This window comes from Canis lupus, chromosome 12 (assembly GCF_011100685.1).
Source record: "Canis lupus familiaris isolate Mischka breed German Shepherd chromosome 12, alternate assembly UU_Cfam_GSD_1.0, whole genome shotgun sequence".
Classification (NCBI taxonomy): Eukaryota; Metazoa; Chordata; class Mammalia; order Carnivora; family Canidae; genus Canis; species Canis lupus.
Genome location: NC_049233.1, coordinates 35,834,054 through 35,849,142, shown reverse-complemented (window position 1 = coordinate 35,849,142; position 15,089 = coordinate 35,834,054). Strand labels below are relative to the sequence as shown.

Below are 15,089 nucleotides of genomic sequence, written 5' to 3'. Positions count from 1 at the left end.
AATGCTTTTGCTCTTCCCCACATAGCTTGTTTCTATAGGTCTCTGTTTATATGTCATTGTATCAAAGAAGACTTCACTGAACATCCTCTATGATCTACCCCAGTGGTTCTCAAAGTATAGTTCTCAGACCCACAGCATCAGCATTACCTGGGAACTTGTTAGTAATACAAATTTAAAAAAAAAAAAGAAAAGAAATACAAATTTTCATGCCCCCACCTGAGGCCTACTGAATCAGAAACTCTGGGATAGTGTACATCAATCTGTTTTGTTTTGAATCACTTTCTATTTTAACAAGTGTGTAATTCCCAGGTGATTCTGATATAAGTCACATCTGAGAGCCCCTCACCCTTTACCCCATTGCCACACTCCCCTATTCTCCACTGCCTTTGTCTGCATCTCCCAGACTCTACCTTAACTTCTTTATTGTTGGTATCCCCTCCACTGGAATGCCATCTTCAGGAGGACAGGGACTTGGTTTGGTTGCCTGCTGTATGCCTGGCACCTAGGACAGCACCTACCCACACACATGGTAAGCACTCAATAAATTTGTCAAATGAATGAGTGAACTTGTTTGTGGGAGACACTCCCAGGCCCCAGCTCTTTTTATTAGATTAAGATGTTTTATTTGTAAAAAACATGACTCCTGATCCCAGCAAGAATAAGGATTTTGCTGCAGTACTCATGAAGGCTTTGGACTTTGCCAAGGAGGGAGGCAGTGGTAGGAGAGAGATGAAAGATGTAAACTGGCAAGTGCATAGATTGTCAGCAGTGTGTGGAAAGTACTTTATCATTCCAAGTTTGTTTTTCTGAATTAATCAGCATCAGTCCTTCCTTTCAGGAAACAAAGACCAGCTGCAAAAGAACAGAAAACACAAAATCAATCTAGGTTAGCAGTTTGTTTTTGCTGTGTGTTACACTTAGGGCTCCCTGACCTTCAGAAAACATATAAGAAATGACCCAAACACATTCTCTCTTCCTTTTTTTTTTTTTTCTTTTTCTTCACAGTCTCTCTTCCTGATCAAGAGTGAGTTACTCGGTATTGACTCTGAGAAGAAGCCTGTTTTCTTTGAATGGGGTGAAAACGATTTTTATTCTTCAGACCTCTAAATTGTGAGGCTCACATGAGAGAATCCTTCCCCTACCACCTTCCAAAGTCCTGTAGTTCTTCATGTCTGACTTGCTCATTTGGGTTTTCAGTCAAATTTTATATTTGTACTTTGTTTTCCCAGATTAATCCAGTGTCAACCCTTCGTCTCTGGGAACACACTGATAATTCAAAAGAACATAAAACTTGCCTTTCAATTTATAATCCTTCCAGCCTGTGTTTGTTTAGGATGGTAACACTAGGAGAATTTTATTAGAAACCATGGTACCAATCTCAAAAAGACTGAGCAAAACACATGGACCTTAGTTCATCCGGTCTAATGTCTTCATTTTACAGACAAGAGACAAGATACATAGGAGTGTGACAACTGCTTCCAGCCAGTCAGAGCACCCTATAACCTAACTCTTCAGATGACGGTTTCTCTCCTGATGCTACCTGCAGTGGTCCTGATAACCTGTGTCTCCATCATCAGGAATTTATCTAAATTCTTCTTAAGGTGCGCCTGCAAATGAGCCTTGTGCTTTCAGCTGATTGTGATCTAAGGGTCCTGGGATCAAGGCCCTCCCCCGCTCTGTGCTCAGCAGGGAGTCTGCTTCTCCTCTCCTTCTGCACACATGCTCTCTCTCTCTCTCTCTCAAATAAAAAAATTAAATCTTTCAAAAAAAATAAATAAAATAAATAAACTCTTCTCAAATGCATTCATAGTTTCACATCTTGGCCATGCTGCACTATCAGGATGTATATTTACAACTATGGCAAAAAAAAAAACTATCATTAGCCAAAATGGCACCAATGCTTTGTATATGACATGCATAAACTTTTTTTTAAATTTTAAAATGGAAATAACTTTATATTCTTATAGTTATGTGATAAAAAGTTGGTTACCATATGGTTGTATTTTTAAAAATCTTATTCCTGAAATGCCTGGCTGACTCAGCTAGTAGAGCATGTGACTCAAACTCAGAGTTGTGAGTTCAAGCCCCACTTTGGGCATAGAGCCTACTTTTAACAAAAATAAAAATTAAAAAATATTGAAAATCTAGGGAGTGCCTGGCTGGCTTAGTCAGTGTAATATGCAAATATTGATCTCAGGGTTGTAAGTTTGAGCCCCACATTGGGTATAGATGTTACTTTAGGGCAGCCCAGTGGCTCAGCGGTTTAGCGCCGCCTTTAGCCCAGGGCCTGATCCTGGAGACTAGGGATCAAGTCCCACGTCGGGCTCCCTGCGTGGAGCCTGCTTCTCCCTCTGCCTGTGTCTCTGCCTCTCTCTCTGTGTGTCTCTCATGAATAAATAAATAAAATCTTAAAAAAAAAAAAAAGATGTTACTTTAAAGTAAAATCTTTTAAAAAATCTTATTCCTACTAATCATTGTTAAAATATTAGGGTATATCCTTCCAGACATTTTGAAGTACAAAAAGTGACACATGTTCTTTTCCCCCAAATTTAAACATTACAAATATGTATAAAGCACAAAATAAAAATACTCCTCCTTTTACCCCCACCCCTATGGAGGGCAAAATTCTTAGATGGCCCCAAGATTTCTTGGTGTACGCATGTTCCTGATATACAGGAATGGTAAATAGGAGGGATTTTATTCTCATAATAGTCAACCTCAACATAGATTATCTGAGTTGGACCTAATAACATGAGTCCTGTAAAATCAAAGTTTTCTCTGGCTGGTGGCAGAAGAAGAAATTAGAAGGATGAGGATTGGGCACACTTGAGGGAGGGACCACCTGACAAAGAACACAAGCAGCTCTCACTGACTGGCACTGAGGAAATGGAACCTCAGTTTTACAACTACAGGGAATGGAATTCTGCCAATAATGATTCTGGTTGCCAATTCCCATGGAGGAATGGGGTAGGGTGTAGTTTCCCCACATCACCAAGCAATTCTCAGACACCAGCTGGGGATCTGTCCTACAATTCACTTTTTTTATTCCTAAAATTTTAATTTTTTTTAGGTAATCTCTGCACCCAACAAGGAGCTTGGACACACAATCCTGAGATCAAGAGTCACATGCTATGGGGCACCTCAGTGGCTCAGCTGGTTAAGTGTCTGACTTTTGGTTTTGGCTCAGATGATGATCTTGAGGTAAGATCAGGCCCGTATTGGGCTCTGGGCTCAGTGTGGAGTCCGCTTCAGATCCTCTCTCCTTCTCCCTCTTACTCACTCTTCCTCTCAAAAAAAAAAAAAAAAAAAAATGTCCAGTGTTCCACTAACTCAGCCAGCCAGGTGCCCCACCTACTTTTTTTTAATGTAAGCTCTACACCCAGTGTGGGGCTTGAATTCATAATCCTGAGATCAAGAGTTTTATGCTCTGCAGACTGAGCCACCCAAGCACCTCTCAACTCAATTCTAACACTATATATATATATATATATATATATATATATATATATATATATATATAGTATATATACTATACCCTAAGTAGCATCAGATTCCACAGGTTAGGGGCTCATTCCTCCAAGACTCTCCCCCTACCCCCTCCTTACCCCGCAACTTGAGATGCCAGTCCCAAGCCCAGGTTACCACCTCTGCTTCTGACCCACGGTTGTAGATTGGAGGGTCCAACAACCCCCACTCCCTCTTTGGGTTCGATCAATTTGCTAAAGTGGCTCACAAAACTCAGAGAAACATATTAAAGTATTGCCACTTTATTATAAAAGGATATAACACAGGAGGAAGAGTTAGACGAAAGAGATGCCCAGGGCAAGATATAAGGAAAAGGTGTGAAGCTTCCATATTTTCTCCAGGTGCACCCCTCTACCCAAATTTACATGAACTGGAAAACTCTGAAACGTGTCCTACATTTTACAGAGGCCTCATTACACAGGCACAACAGATTAAATCCTTGGCTATCAGTGATTGAATCAACCTCCAGCCCCTGTCCCTTCTCTGAAGGTCAGGGAGGTGGGAACAAAACTCAGGGCATCTGGGTGGCTCAGTCAGTTAAGCATCTGCTTTTGGCTCAGGTCACAATCCCAGGGTCCTGGTATCTAGTCGGGAGTGAGGTTCTCTGCTTACTGGGGAACCTGCTTCTCCCTCTCCCTCTGCCTGCCACTCTGCCTGCTGTGTGCTTGCTCTCTCTCTCTGTTAAAACAATAAACAAATCTTTGAAATATATATAAATAAATAAACAAATAAAAGTCCCAACCCTCAAAACACTTGGTACGTTCTGTTGGCAACCAGCCCCCACCCAGAGGTGAGGTCCGAAAGTTACCTAATTAACATAACAAAAGACATTCTTACCACTCTCCACACTTAGGAAATTCCAAGGGTTTTAGGAACCCTGTGATAGACATGGTGATGGAGACCAAATATACATATGTTACTATAAATCATAGTATTGCAGACAGCTTGAATGAGCTTGGAAATGGATTCCACGTGAGAACTCTACCTGGCTGACTATTTGATTTCGGCCTTGTGATTCCCTGCCAGAGAACCAAGGCACCCTGTGCCTGACTTCTAACCTATTGAAACCATAAAATAAAATACTAGGTGTCAGTTTAAATCCCTGAATTTGGTAATTTGTTACACCGTAATAGAAAACTAGTAAAACCCCAATCCCTCTTAGCAGGAGGTAATCACTTAACACATTTTGGAGAAACTTTTCCAGATATATTAATTTTATACTAGTCTATAAAGGGATCACTGCTATTATTTGCTAGTTGTTTTCTTCATTTAATATATTGTCAGCATCTTTCCATGTAGCACTTGTGTGTGTTTTTTTTTTTAAGATTTTATTTATTTATTCATAAGAGACATGGGAGGTGGGGAGAGAGAGACACACAGGCTCCATGCAGGAGTCCGACAGGAGAAGCAGGCTCCATGCAGGGAGTCCGACACGGGACTCGATCCCGGACTCCAGGATCATGCCCTGGGCCGAAGGCAGGCACCCAACCCCTAAGCCACCCAGAGATCCCCTATTTTTTATAGGACAAATCTGTAGTAGCTTCGTCAAAGGGTATGGTACTTAAAATTTTAGAAAAGTCTTCCAAATTGCCTTCAAAAAAAGACTGCCTTGATTCCCAGTCCCACCAAAAGTATGAGTCTCTACTTCCCCATATTATCTCCATTACCATATATTCTGACTTTTAATAACTTTCCTTGCCCATTGGTATTTCCTTTCCTTTCCTTTTTTTTTTTTTTTTTTGGTATTTCTTTTATATTCAACAGATTTAGATTGAAGTAACAGCCTTCACCACTGCAGTCTCCTTTTGTTTATTAAGTATTATCAAAACAGTCTAGGAATGTAACTTAATACTGATCTTTGTACTTAAGTGCACACAAACGAGGGCAAAATTACTGAAGTTGGCTTACTTGCTGATTAAGCAAGTATTGTTTCTAGATTTAAATATTTTGGAAGAGTCTCAAAATTCTCCTGAGTTTGGCAGAATATCTTTTCAAATCCACTTGTATTAACTTTTATTTTTTACCTTAGAGACTCAATTTTTTTTTTTAATCTCTAATGTTTCTTACTTGAATTACTTATTTTTTAGTTCAAAAAGTATGGTTAGCCAACACTTGGAAGCAACTAAGATGTCCTTCAGACAGTGAATGTATAAATAAACCATGTTACATCCAGACAATGAAATATAATTTGCCTAAAAAGAAATGAACTATCAAGCCATGAAAGAACACAGAAGAAACTTAAATTCATATTATTGAGTGAAAGAAACCAATCTGAAAAGACTACATACCGTATGATTCTAAACTATATGACATTCTGGAAAAGGCAAAACTATAGAGGCCGTTAAAAAAATCATAGCTTGCCAGAGGTTGAGAGGAAGGAAGAATAAATAAGCAAAGCATCTGAGAGGATTTTTAGGACAGGGAAACTATTCTGTATGATAGCATCACGGTAGATATATGTCATTATACATTTGTCCAAACCCATGGAATGTGTAACACCAAGAATGAACCCTAATTAAACTGTGAGCTTTGAGTGATAATGATATGTTGATGTAAGTTCATCAGTTGCAACAAATGTACCACTCTGGTGGGGGATGCTGATATTGGGGGAAGCTGTGCATGGGAAGGGATCATATATGGGAAATCTCTGTAGCTTCTGCTCAATCTTACTGTTAACCTAAAAAACAAAGAAACAAAAACAACAATAACAGCTGCTCAAAAAAAAAAAAAAAAAAAAGAAAAAGTCCTTAGAAATAAACATTTGGGGATCCCTGGGTGGCTCAGCAATTCAGGGCCTGCCTTTGGCCCAGGGCGTGATCCTGGAGACCTGGGATCGAGTCCTACATCGGGCTCCCAGCATGGAGCCTGCTTCTCCCTCTGCCTGTCTTTGCCTCTCCCTCTCTCTATGTCTGTCATGAATAAATAAGTAAAATCTTTAAAAAGAAAAAAAAGAAATAAACATAGTCATATCACCAATGGAAGATGACACATATGTTGTGATGAACTGGGTGGGAACTTTGATGTAATCCAGGAGGGAGTCCAAATTAGTAAACCCTGTATTGTAGGACATAGCCCTTCTGGGCCTGTTGGTCAATGCTGGGTGAGTCAAGGACAGAGAGCATTCATAAAAAAAGCAAATCCTTTTATAATAGGAGAGCCTAGCTCTAAAAATAGCCACCTGTATAACTAATTATAGTATGTGTAGAGTAAAAGAAACCCAGGGTCCCTGAGGATGATGTGAGTGCTTTCCCATTCTCTGGAGGCTCTGCCTTCTTCTAGTCTCGGTAGACGATCACCATGCTGATTTGCTTTCAGCAGTAAAGCAGTCTTCTGTAGAAAAAATACTGTTTTGAGGGATCCCTGGGTGGCGCAGCGGTTTAGCGCCTGCCTTTGGCCCAGGGAGCGATCCTGGAGACCCGGGATCGAATCCCACGTCGGGCTCCCGGTGCATGGAGCCTGCTTCTCCCTCTGCCTATGTCTCTACCTCTCTCTCTCTCTGTGACTATCATAAATTAAAAAAGAAAAAAAAGAAAAAATATTGTTTCGAAAAAAAAATTGTTTCAATCTGTGCAGTGTCAAATGCTTTCATTTGCTCTCACTGAAATCTTTAAACAGTATTCAGGGTCCTTTATAAATCCCAAAGAGAACATGGGAGTAATCATAAGCCAGAACAAAGCAACCCATTATGCTGAGATCAGTTGTTTCATACATTCACATTTCAATAATCTTCATTTTACATAGTAAAGCTGTGCATTCTACCTGATGGAAATTCTTGTGATAAGACGGTGTTTGGATTCTCTACCAAACAGCTGTGTATGCTATCTAATGGAAATGTTTCCCCTTACTTCTAGTTGGGCATTATGGAAGAAGAAACTCTGTAGCTTTAAGACTTTAACCTTGGACTTCAAAAAATATTTTGAACAAATTAAGGCAAAAATTACCTTTATGTGGAAATTAGTGACTATAATTTAGTAGTGTTTTACAATCTCTAATCCTGTCCATTAGAAACTGGTGACAGGACCATAGTATGATACCCTACTTTTGTACCATGTTTGTGACTTTCAGCTTTGTATACTTTCCTACACTACTGTATGTATATTTTAGTTGTTTTTCAATTCAGTTATCTGTCCTTTTCTAAATTAGGGGTTTTTTTTTATTTTAAAGATTTAATTTATTTGAGAGAGAAAGAGTGAACAAGAGAGAAAAGGAGCAGGGGGAGAGGGAGAGGCAGAAGTAGAATTCCTCATTGACTGGGGATCTCAACGCGGGGCTTAATTCCGGGACTCTAGGATCATAACATAGGGGAAAGCAGACGCTTAACCAACTGAGCTAGGTGCCCTGCAAAAACTAAGAACAGTTAAATGTGCAAAGACTTGTGGGGGTTTGGGAGTTTTGGTTTGGGGGGTTGCTTTTTTAGAGAGACTGAGAGAGAGCAACCAGTCAGATTTAACTAGAAACAAGGGGTTCACCCAGGCAGGCCCTATTGGGAACAGGGGACTTCCCCAGATACTGTTGCCCTGAAGGAATTTATAATCTAAGGATGAGACGGTCATATCAAAAGTACTTTCAATGTGGTAAATGCTATGCAAGCATTGTAAAAGGTGATGGAGAAACACAGAGGAGGGCCCTTGGCCCAGTCTGGGGAACTCAGGAAAGACTGCTAGAGGCTTTGTTACTCTCCACGGGTCTAAAAACTCATGCTTGTGCACCCTGTCCACGATCACAGAGCTCAGGAGGAGTAGAGACCTGATTCAATCCCAAATCTCTCCAGACCCAATACCATACTCTTCACACTCCTCTAGCCTCCTCTCTGCAGCACAGCACTTTGCTCATTTTTCTTGTTTAGCACTGACTTTGTCCTAACATGTGTTATATGCAACACTTCCTCTAGTCCTAGGACAGTAGATGTAATTTTGCTTAAATATTGTTTCATCATGATGACATGTCAAAAATGATTTAGAAAATTATCATCTTTTTGTAACATTATCTGTGTGATTCTAAAAAGATTGTCCACTCCTTCTTAAAGACCATTGGGCAATAATGCTTGAGAAATGGTTATCAGTTTACTTATTTATAAACTGGGTATAATAACAGCATAAACCCTTAGGGTAACCATAAAGATTAATTTAGTTAACATGAATAAAACATTTAGAACAGTTTCTTTTTTTTTAATTTTTATTTACTTATGATAGTCATCACAGAGAGAGAGAGAGAGAGAGACGCAGAGACACAGGCAGAGAGAGAAGCAGGCTCCATGCACTGGGAGACGATGTGGGATTCGATCCCGGGTCTCCAGGATCGCGCCCTGGGCCAAAGGCAGGCGCCAAACCGCTGGGCCACCCAGGGATTCCCTAGAACAGTTTCTTATATAGATCTGAGCTTAGTAAATGCTATGATTGCTGAATGAAGGGATGATTGATGAATGGATTGGGTGGATAGATGAAGAAATAGGGACATTTTGTTTTCCAGGAGCTCCCTCAGCCCTTACTATCTCTACTTGTTTCTAAGCCAATCTCAGTTATGGGTGCAATCAACTCCTTTTTTTTTTTTAGGTCACATGAAAATGACATTCTCTATTTGCCAAAGGGATATCAGGACAGCAATGTGTAAGGATATTCCCTGCCCTCACCAGGGCTGGGGTCAGCCTGTCACTCTGAGGCAAACCTAAAAAAATTAAGAAGAGGGGTACTTGGCTTTGTTGTGTCCAAGATTGCTAATCAGAGAAACCACGAAGGAGCCGACACCGATGCAAGCCCACGAGGGTTTATTAGCAAGCTCCAGCTTGGGTCCAAGTATACTCGACACAGCGGAGCAGGGATTTGAACCCCGAGACTAAGAGGCGTAGCAGCTTTACAGGGGCCAGTGGCCAATGGGATTGTAACATATGCAGAAAGTTGCAGTCATGTTGGTCCACGCAGGTGGCTGATTGAATTACATTTTACCCTATAGTATCCATTTGAACTGGCCTATTACTTTGGTCAGAATTGGCGCTCAGTTTTGGCAGGCACAAGGAGGGGTTACATAGTTATGAGCCGATTTCCGATTAGGGTGTGCCCAGCGGCTTGACTAGGGTGGGGGAGCGCCTTAAGCAATAAGCAGGTCATGTGGGGGTCATACAGGAGGTGGCGGGTGCAGCACAAAATGGAGTTAGTCCTGCTCTGCTTGTCCAGGGGTAGGGGATTTTTGTTAAATTTCCTGGGTCCCACAGCTTGTTCAATCTGTGGAGCATGTGACTCTTGATCTCAGGGTTGTGAGTTCAAGTCCTATGATGGTGTGGAGCCTATTTAAAAAAAAAATCAAGCAAGAAAACAGTGCAAGTCTGAGCTCAAGAAAGAAAAAGATCAAGGCACATTAGGTGGACTCCTGGAAAACACAAGAATTTTGGAATGATTGTAATAGGAAAAAAAAGTTTTTATGGGGCAGCCCGGGTGGCTCCGCAGTTTAGTGCCACCTTCAGCCCAGGGCGTGATCCTGGAGACCTGGGATGGAGTCCCACCTCAGGCTCCCTGCATGGAGCCTGCTTCTCCCCCTGCCTGTGTCTCTGCCCCACCCTGTGTCTCTCATAAATAAATAAAATATTAAGAAAAAAAAAGGAAAAGTTTTTATGGTTGAGTGGTTAATTCTCAAACTGGATATGACATACATTTGTCAGTGGAAGAGATTTACTTGAGGGGAAGCAGATTGCAGTCTCAGATTTCCTCTTCATTGATTCATTCATTCAACAAATGTTTATTGATCATCTACTAATGTGTCAGGCACCAGATACCATGGTAAAAAAAAAAAAATCAGACAAGACTCTTGTTCTCATGAAATTTACATTTTAGTAGAGGAGACAAGGCTGAAATAGTAGCCAAATGAATAGGATAATTACATGTTGTAATAAGCTCTGAGAAGGAAACAAAGAAGGGGTTATAACAGGGAACTTTTTTAGATATGATGGAGAGGATCCCTCTGAGAATGCAGTATATCAAATGACATCTGAGAAAGGAGGTGAGCCAGCTGTGCTGGAGTTCTCTCCTTTACTCATGAACTCCAATGGCCATTTGTGCCATACAAAAAGTTGTGTGAGCAAAATATTCCTGTACTATTACTTCATTTTATGATGATTAACCAAGACAAAATGTATTTTTTCCAGTTTCCTATAATCCTGTCTTCTAATTCCAGTTAAGCATTCTGACCCCGAAGACTTCCAGGTTCCATTCTGCACCTCCATGCTTTTTTATATTCTTCCACAACCTGTCACACAGTGGACGTGTGCACATCTAATGAGGGTTTCTGCAGATAACTTTTGCTTCAGGTTAGGAGTCTAATAATAGATTCCTTCTGCTGGCTTGTTCTCATTTGCTTCATTTGACTGCTTAAGTTTAGTGTCAGAATAAAATATTTTCAACCATAGAAGATGTAGAAGCCAACTTAATTTTGTAGGAAACATTACTCTTTTTCTTTGTTGACCATTTAAAGACTTAAGGGATTGTTATATAGTGAGGTATATTTTGCTTCCTTTGCATTATTGTAGAGTTTTTTTGCATTTATATCATTAAAATAATGAATGTTAATGTTAATGTTAATAATGAATCTGTTGAAAGTAGCAACAGAAGTAAAACTTTAAAAAATATTTTCTCAGGATCCCTGGGTGGCAGAGCGGTTTGGCGCCTGCCTTTGGCCCAGGGCGTGATCCTGGAGACCCAGGATCGAATCCCACATCAGGCTCCCGGTGCATGGAGCCTGCTTCTCCCTCTGCCTGTGTCTCTGCCTCTCTCTCTCTCTGTGACTATCATAAATAAATAAAAATTAAAAAAAATATTAAAAAATAAGTAAAAAAATAAATAAAAAATATTTTCTCAACAGTTTTTTATACAGTGTTTTGGGTTTGTTATTTGTTTTTTTTTTAAGAGGGACAGAAGGAGAGGGACAGAGAGACTCTCAAGCAGACTCTCACTGAGCACAGAGCTTGATCCCACAACCCTGGGATCACAAACTGAGCTGAGATCAAGAGTCAGAGGCTTAATTGACTGAGCCACCCAGGTGCCCCTATGATGTTTTTAAGAAGGTTTGTGAATTTACTCTTATCATCATCGATGATGATGATGATGATAATGATAACTATTGAGTTTTCACTATGTGCCAGACTCTGTGCTAAGCATTTCACATAATATTATTTTACTTAATCCATGAAGTACTATCTTAATGAACTGAAAGATGAAGGATGAAAGAACTGAAGCTCAATAATAAAATTAAGAAATTTGCCTGAGGACACCTAGTAAATGTCAAAGCCAAGAGCAATTCAGGGATATTTGACTCCAAAACCATGATTTCAATTATTCCCTACAGTAAAAATATATTATAAAACAGGAGTAAAGAAAATGTTTACATTTAACATTGGTGAGTTTGTTTCAAGTGGAACAACAGAATGTAGTAAAATATATAAACATTAAGTAATTATTATAAAGAAATGATAATGCCACCAAACAATATTTGCAAAGTCCATAATAACCATTTAATTATTTGTAACCACTACAATCTTGGACAGTATAATTATTCCTGTTTTATAGATATAGTGATTGGAACACACAAAGTTTAAGAGCCATTTCCAATGTGCCAAAATACATTAATTCTATTTGCATAATTTAAGTTTTTTTTTTTTTTTTAATATTCAAAATGTGTCTCTGGGTGCCTGGGTAGCCCAGTCAGTTAAGCATCTGCCTTGGGCTCAGGTAGGAATCCTGGAGTCCTGGGATCAAGTCCCATGTCAGGCTCCCTGCTCAGTGAGGAGTCTGTTTCTCCCCCTCTCTATATCCCTCCCACTTCCCATTCTCTCTCTTTCTCTCACTCACTCTCTCAAATAAATAAATAAATAAATAAAATATTTAAAAAAAATATATAGGGCAGCCCTGGTGGCACAGTGGTTTAGTGCCGCCTGCAGCCTAGGGGTGATCCTGGAGACCCTGGATCGAGTCCCACATCAGGCTCTCTGCATGGTGCCTGCTTCTCCCTCCATCTGTGTCTCTGCCTCTCTCTCTCTCTCTATGAATAATAAATAAAAAATCTTTAATATATATATATATAAAATAAAATGTGTCTCTTGTCAACAGGATATAGTTAGGTCTTTTTTTTTTAATCAATTCTGACAAACTGCTTATTAATTGGAATAGTTAGTCCATTAACATTTATTGTGATTATAGAAAAAGTTGGATTTAGGTACATCATTTTACCATTTGTTTTCTTTTTTTCATCTGCTTTTTGTTCCTCTTCTTTTGGATTATTTAAAAATTATTTAAGAATTTCTCTTTATCTAATGGCTTTTTAGCACTATCTCTTTGCATTAAGTTTTTAATGTTTGTTATAAGGGTGACACACAGAATTAATATCAGCTTTTTGTACAGTGTAGAAGCTTTGCAACACCATAGGCCCAATCACCACTATAAGCTATAATTTTTACATGCACTCAATCACATACATTATGAACCTTGTAAGGCAATGTTAAAATTTTTGCTTTAAGTACTTTTATGCATTTTAAAGAAATTAGGAGAAAAGACAGTCTTTTATATGAATCATTTCCCTTTTATTTCTTTCTGAAGATCTGAGTTTCCATTTGGTATTATTTCTCTTCAGCCTGAAGAATATCCTATAACATTTCTCATAGTGCAAATCTGCTGGCAACAAATTCTCTTAGTTTTTATATATATTAGAATATATATTTACACACAAACATCCAAAAACATATCTCTTTTGTTTTCATTCTTTTTTTCTCTATTTTTTTCTGATTTTATTGAGGTATGATTGTCATCTGATAAATTGCATATATTTGAAGCATTCAATTTGATAACTTCACATATGTATATACCCATGAAGCCATCATCATAATCAAGAAAACAAATATATTCATCACCCCCTAAGGTTTCCTCACACCTCTTTGTAATCTCTCTTCTCTGTCCTTTGTCTCTGTTCCTATCCCCTAGCAACTATTAATGTGTTTTCTGTTGCTACAGATTAATTTGTATGTTCTAGAGTTTTATATCAATGAAGAATGATTCAGCATGTATTCTTTTTTGTATTGCTCCTTCAATCAGCACCATTATTTTGAATGTCATTCATGTTGTTTCATATATCAAGAGTTCAGGGATCCCTGGGTGGCGCAGCGGTTTAGCGCCTGCCTTTGGCCCAGAGCACGATCCTGGAGACCCGGGATCGAATCCCACGTTGGGCTTCCGGTGCATGGAGCCTGCTTCTCCCTCTGCCTGTGTTTCTGCCTCTCTCTCTCTCTCTCTCTCTCTCTCTGAGTGTGACTATCATAAATAAAAAAAAAAAAATTCATTCTTCTTTACTGCTAAGTAGTTTTCTATTGTATGGATTTATCATAATTTGTTTATTCAAATTGTGGATGGATATTTGGCTTGTTTTCAGTTTTTAGTAGTTATAAATGAAGCTGCTATGAGTGTCTGGCCCCAAGTGTGTGTATGGACATGTGCCTTCATTTCTCTTGGGTAAACACCTAGTTGTAGAAAGGACAGTCATATGATAAATACGTGTTTAACTTTTTAAGAGTTAAAAACAATTGCCAAACTGTTTTCCTAAGAGAATGTATACCATTTCACATGCTCATCAGCTGTGTGTGAGTCCCAAATGCCTGCCAAAAGTTGGTATTTTCAGTCTTTTAAATTTTAGCCATTTTGGTAGGTATGTAGTGGTGTCTCATTATGATTTTGTCACCTTCATTCATAAAGGATATTTTCACTAGATATAGAACTCTAGTTTGACAGCTTTGATTATTTTTTCTTTTCTTTTTAAGATTTTATTTATTAATGAGAGACACACAAAGAGAGACAGAGACCCAGGCAAATGAGAAGCAGGGTCCTTGCAGGGAGCCTGATGTGGGACTCCATCCCTGGACCCCGGGATGATGACCTGGGCCAGACAGATGCTCAACCACTGAGTCACCCAGGTGCCCCTGATTATTTTTTCTTTCAGAACTTTAAGATGGTGTTCCTCTACTTCCTTGCCTCCACCTTTCTGATGAGATGTCCACCATCATTCCAGTAGTTGCTCCCCCATATGTGTTCCCCTATCTTTCTCTGAGACATTCAGTGTTTGCGGTTTTTTTTTTTTCAAGATCTACTCATTTATTTATTTTGATGGGGGAGGGGCAGAAGGAGACAGCTATAGAATCACATGGAAACTCCCTGCTGAGCATGGCACTGAACTTGCAACTCAATCTCAGGCTCCAGAGATCATGACCTGAGCCGGAATCAAGAGTCAGAGGCCTAACCAACTGAGCTGCCCAGGTGCCCCTGTTTGTTTGCTTTTAATCTTTGGTCTCCAGCAGTTTGACTATGATGCATCTAAGAAAGGTGTTTTTTGTTTTTAAGGTATTTATTTATTTATTTATTTATTTAGGTTTTTATTTTTTAAGTAATCTTTATACACAACATCAGGCTTGAATTTACAACCCCGAGATCAAGAATTGTATGCTCCACTGACTGAGCCAGCCAGGCGTTCCTGAGAAAGGTCTTATTATCTTGCTCGGGTTTTACTGAGTGGATTGATCTGTCCTTCACCAAAATATT

General features: G+C 39.3%; 1 protein-coding gene across 1 annotated transcript in view; it reads right to left on the bottom strand.

Annotated features, from left to right (window-relative positions):
- Positions 1–570: 570 nt before the first annotated feature.
- The window catches only part of LOC119874198 (translation initiation factor IF-2-like), a 25,681-nt gene continuing 11,162 nt past the window's right edge, over positions 571–15,089 (bottom strand). The window contains exon 6 of the mRNA XM_038555043.1: positions 571–852. Coding sequence (XP_038410971.1) covers positions 822–852 — 31 coding nt within the window. The 3' untranslated portion in view covers positions 571–821. The remainder of the gene's footprint in view (positions 853–15,089) is intronic.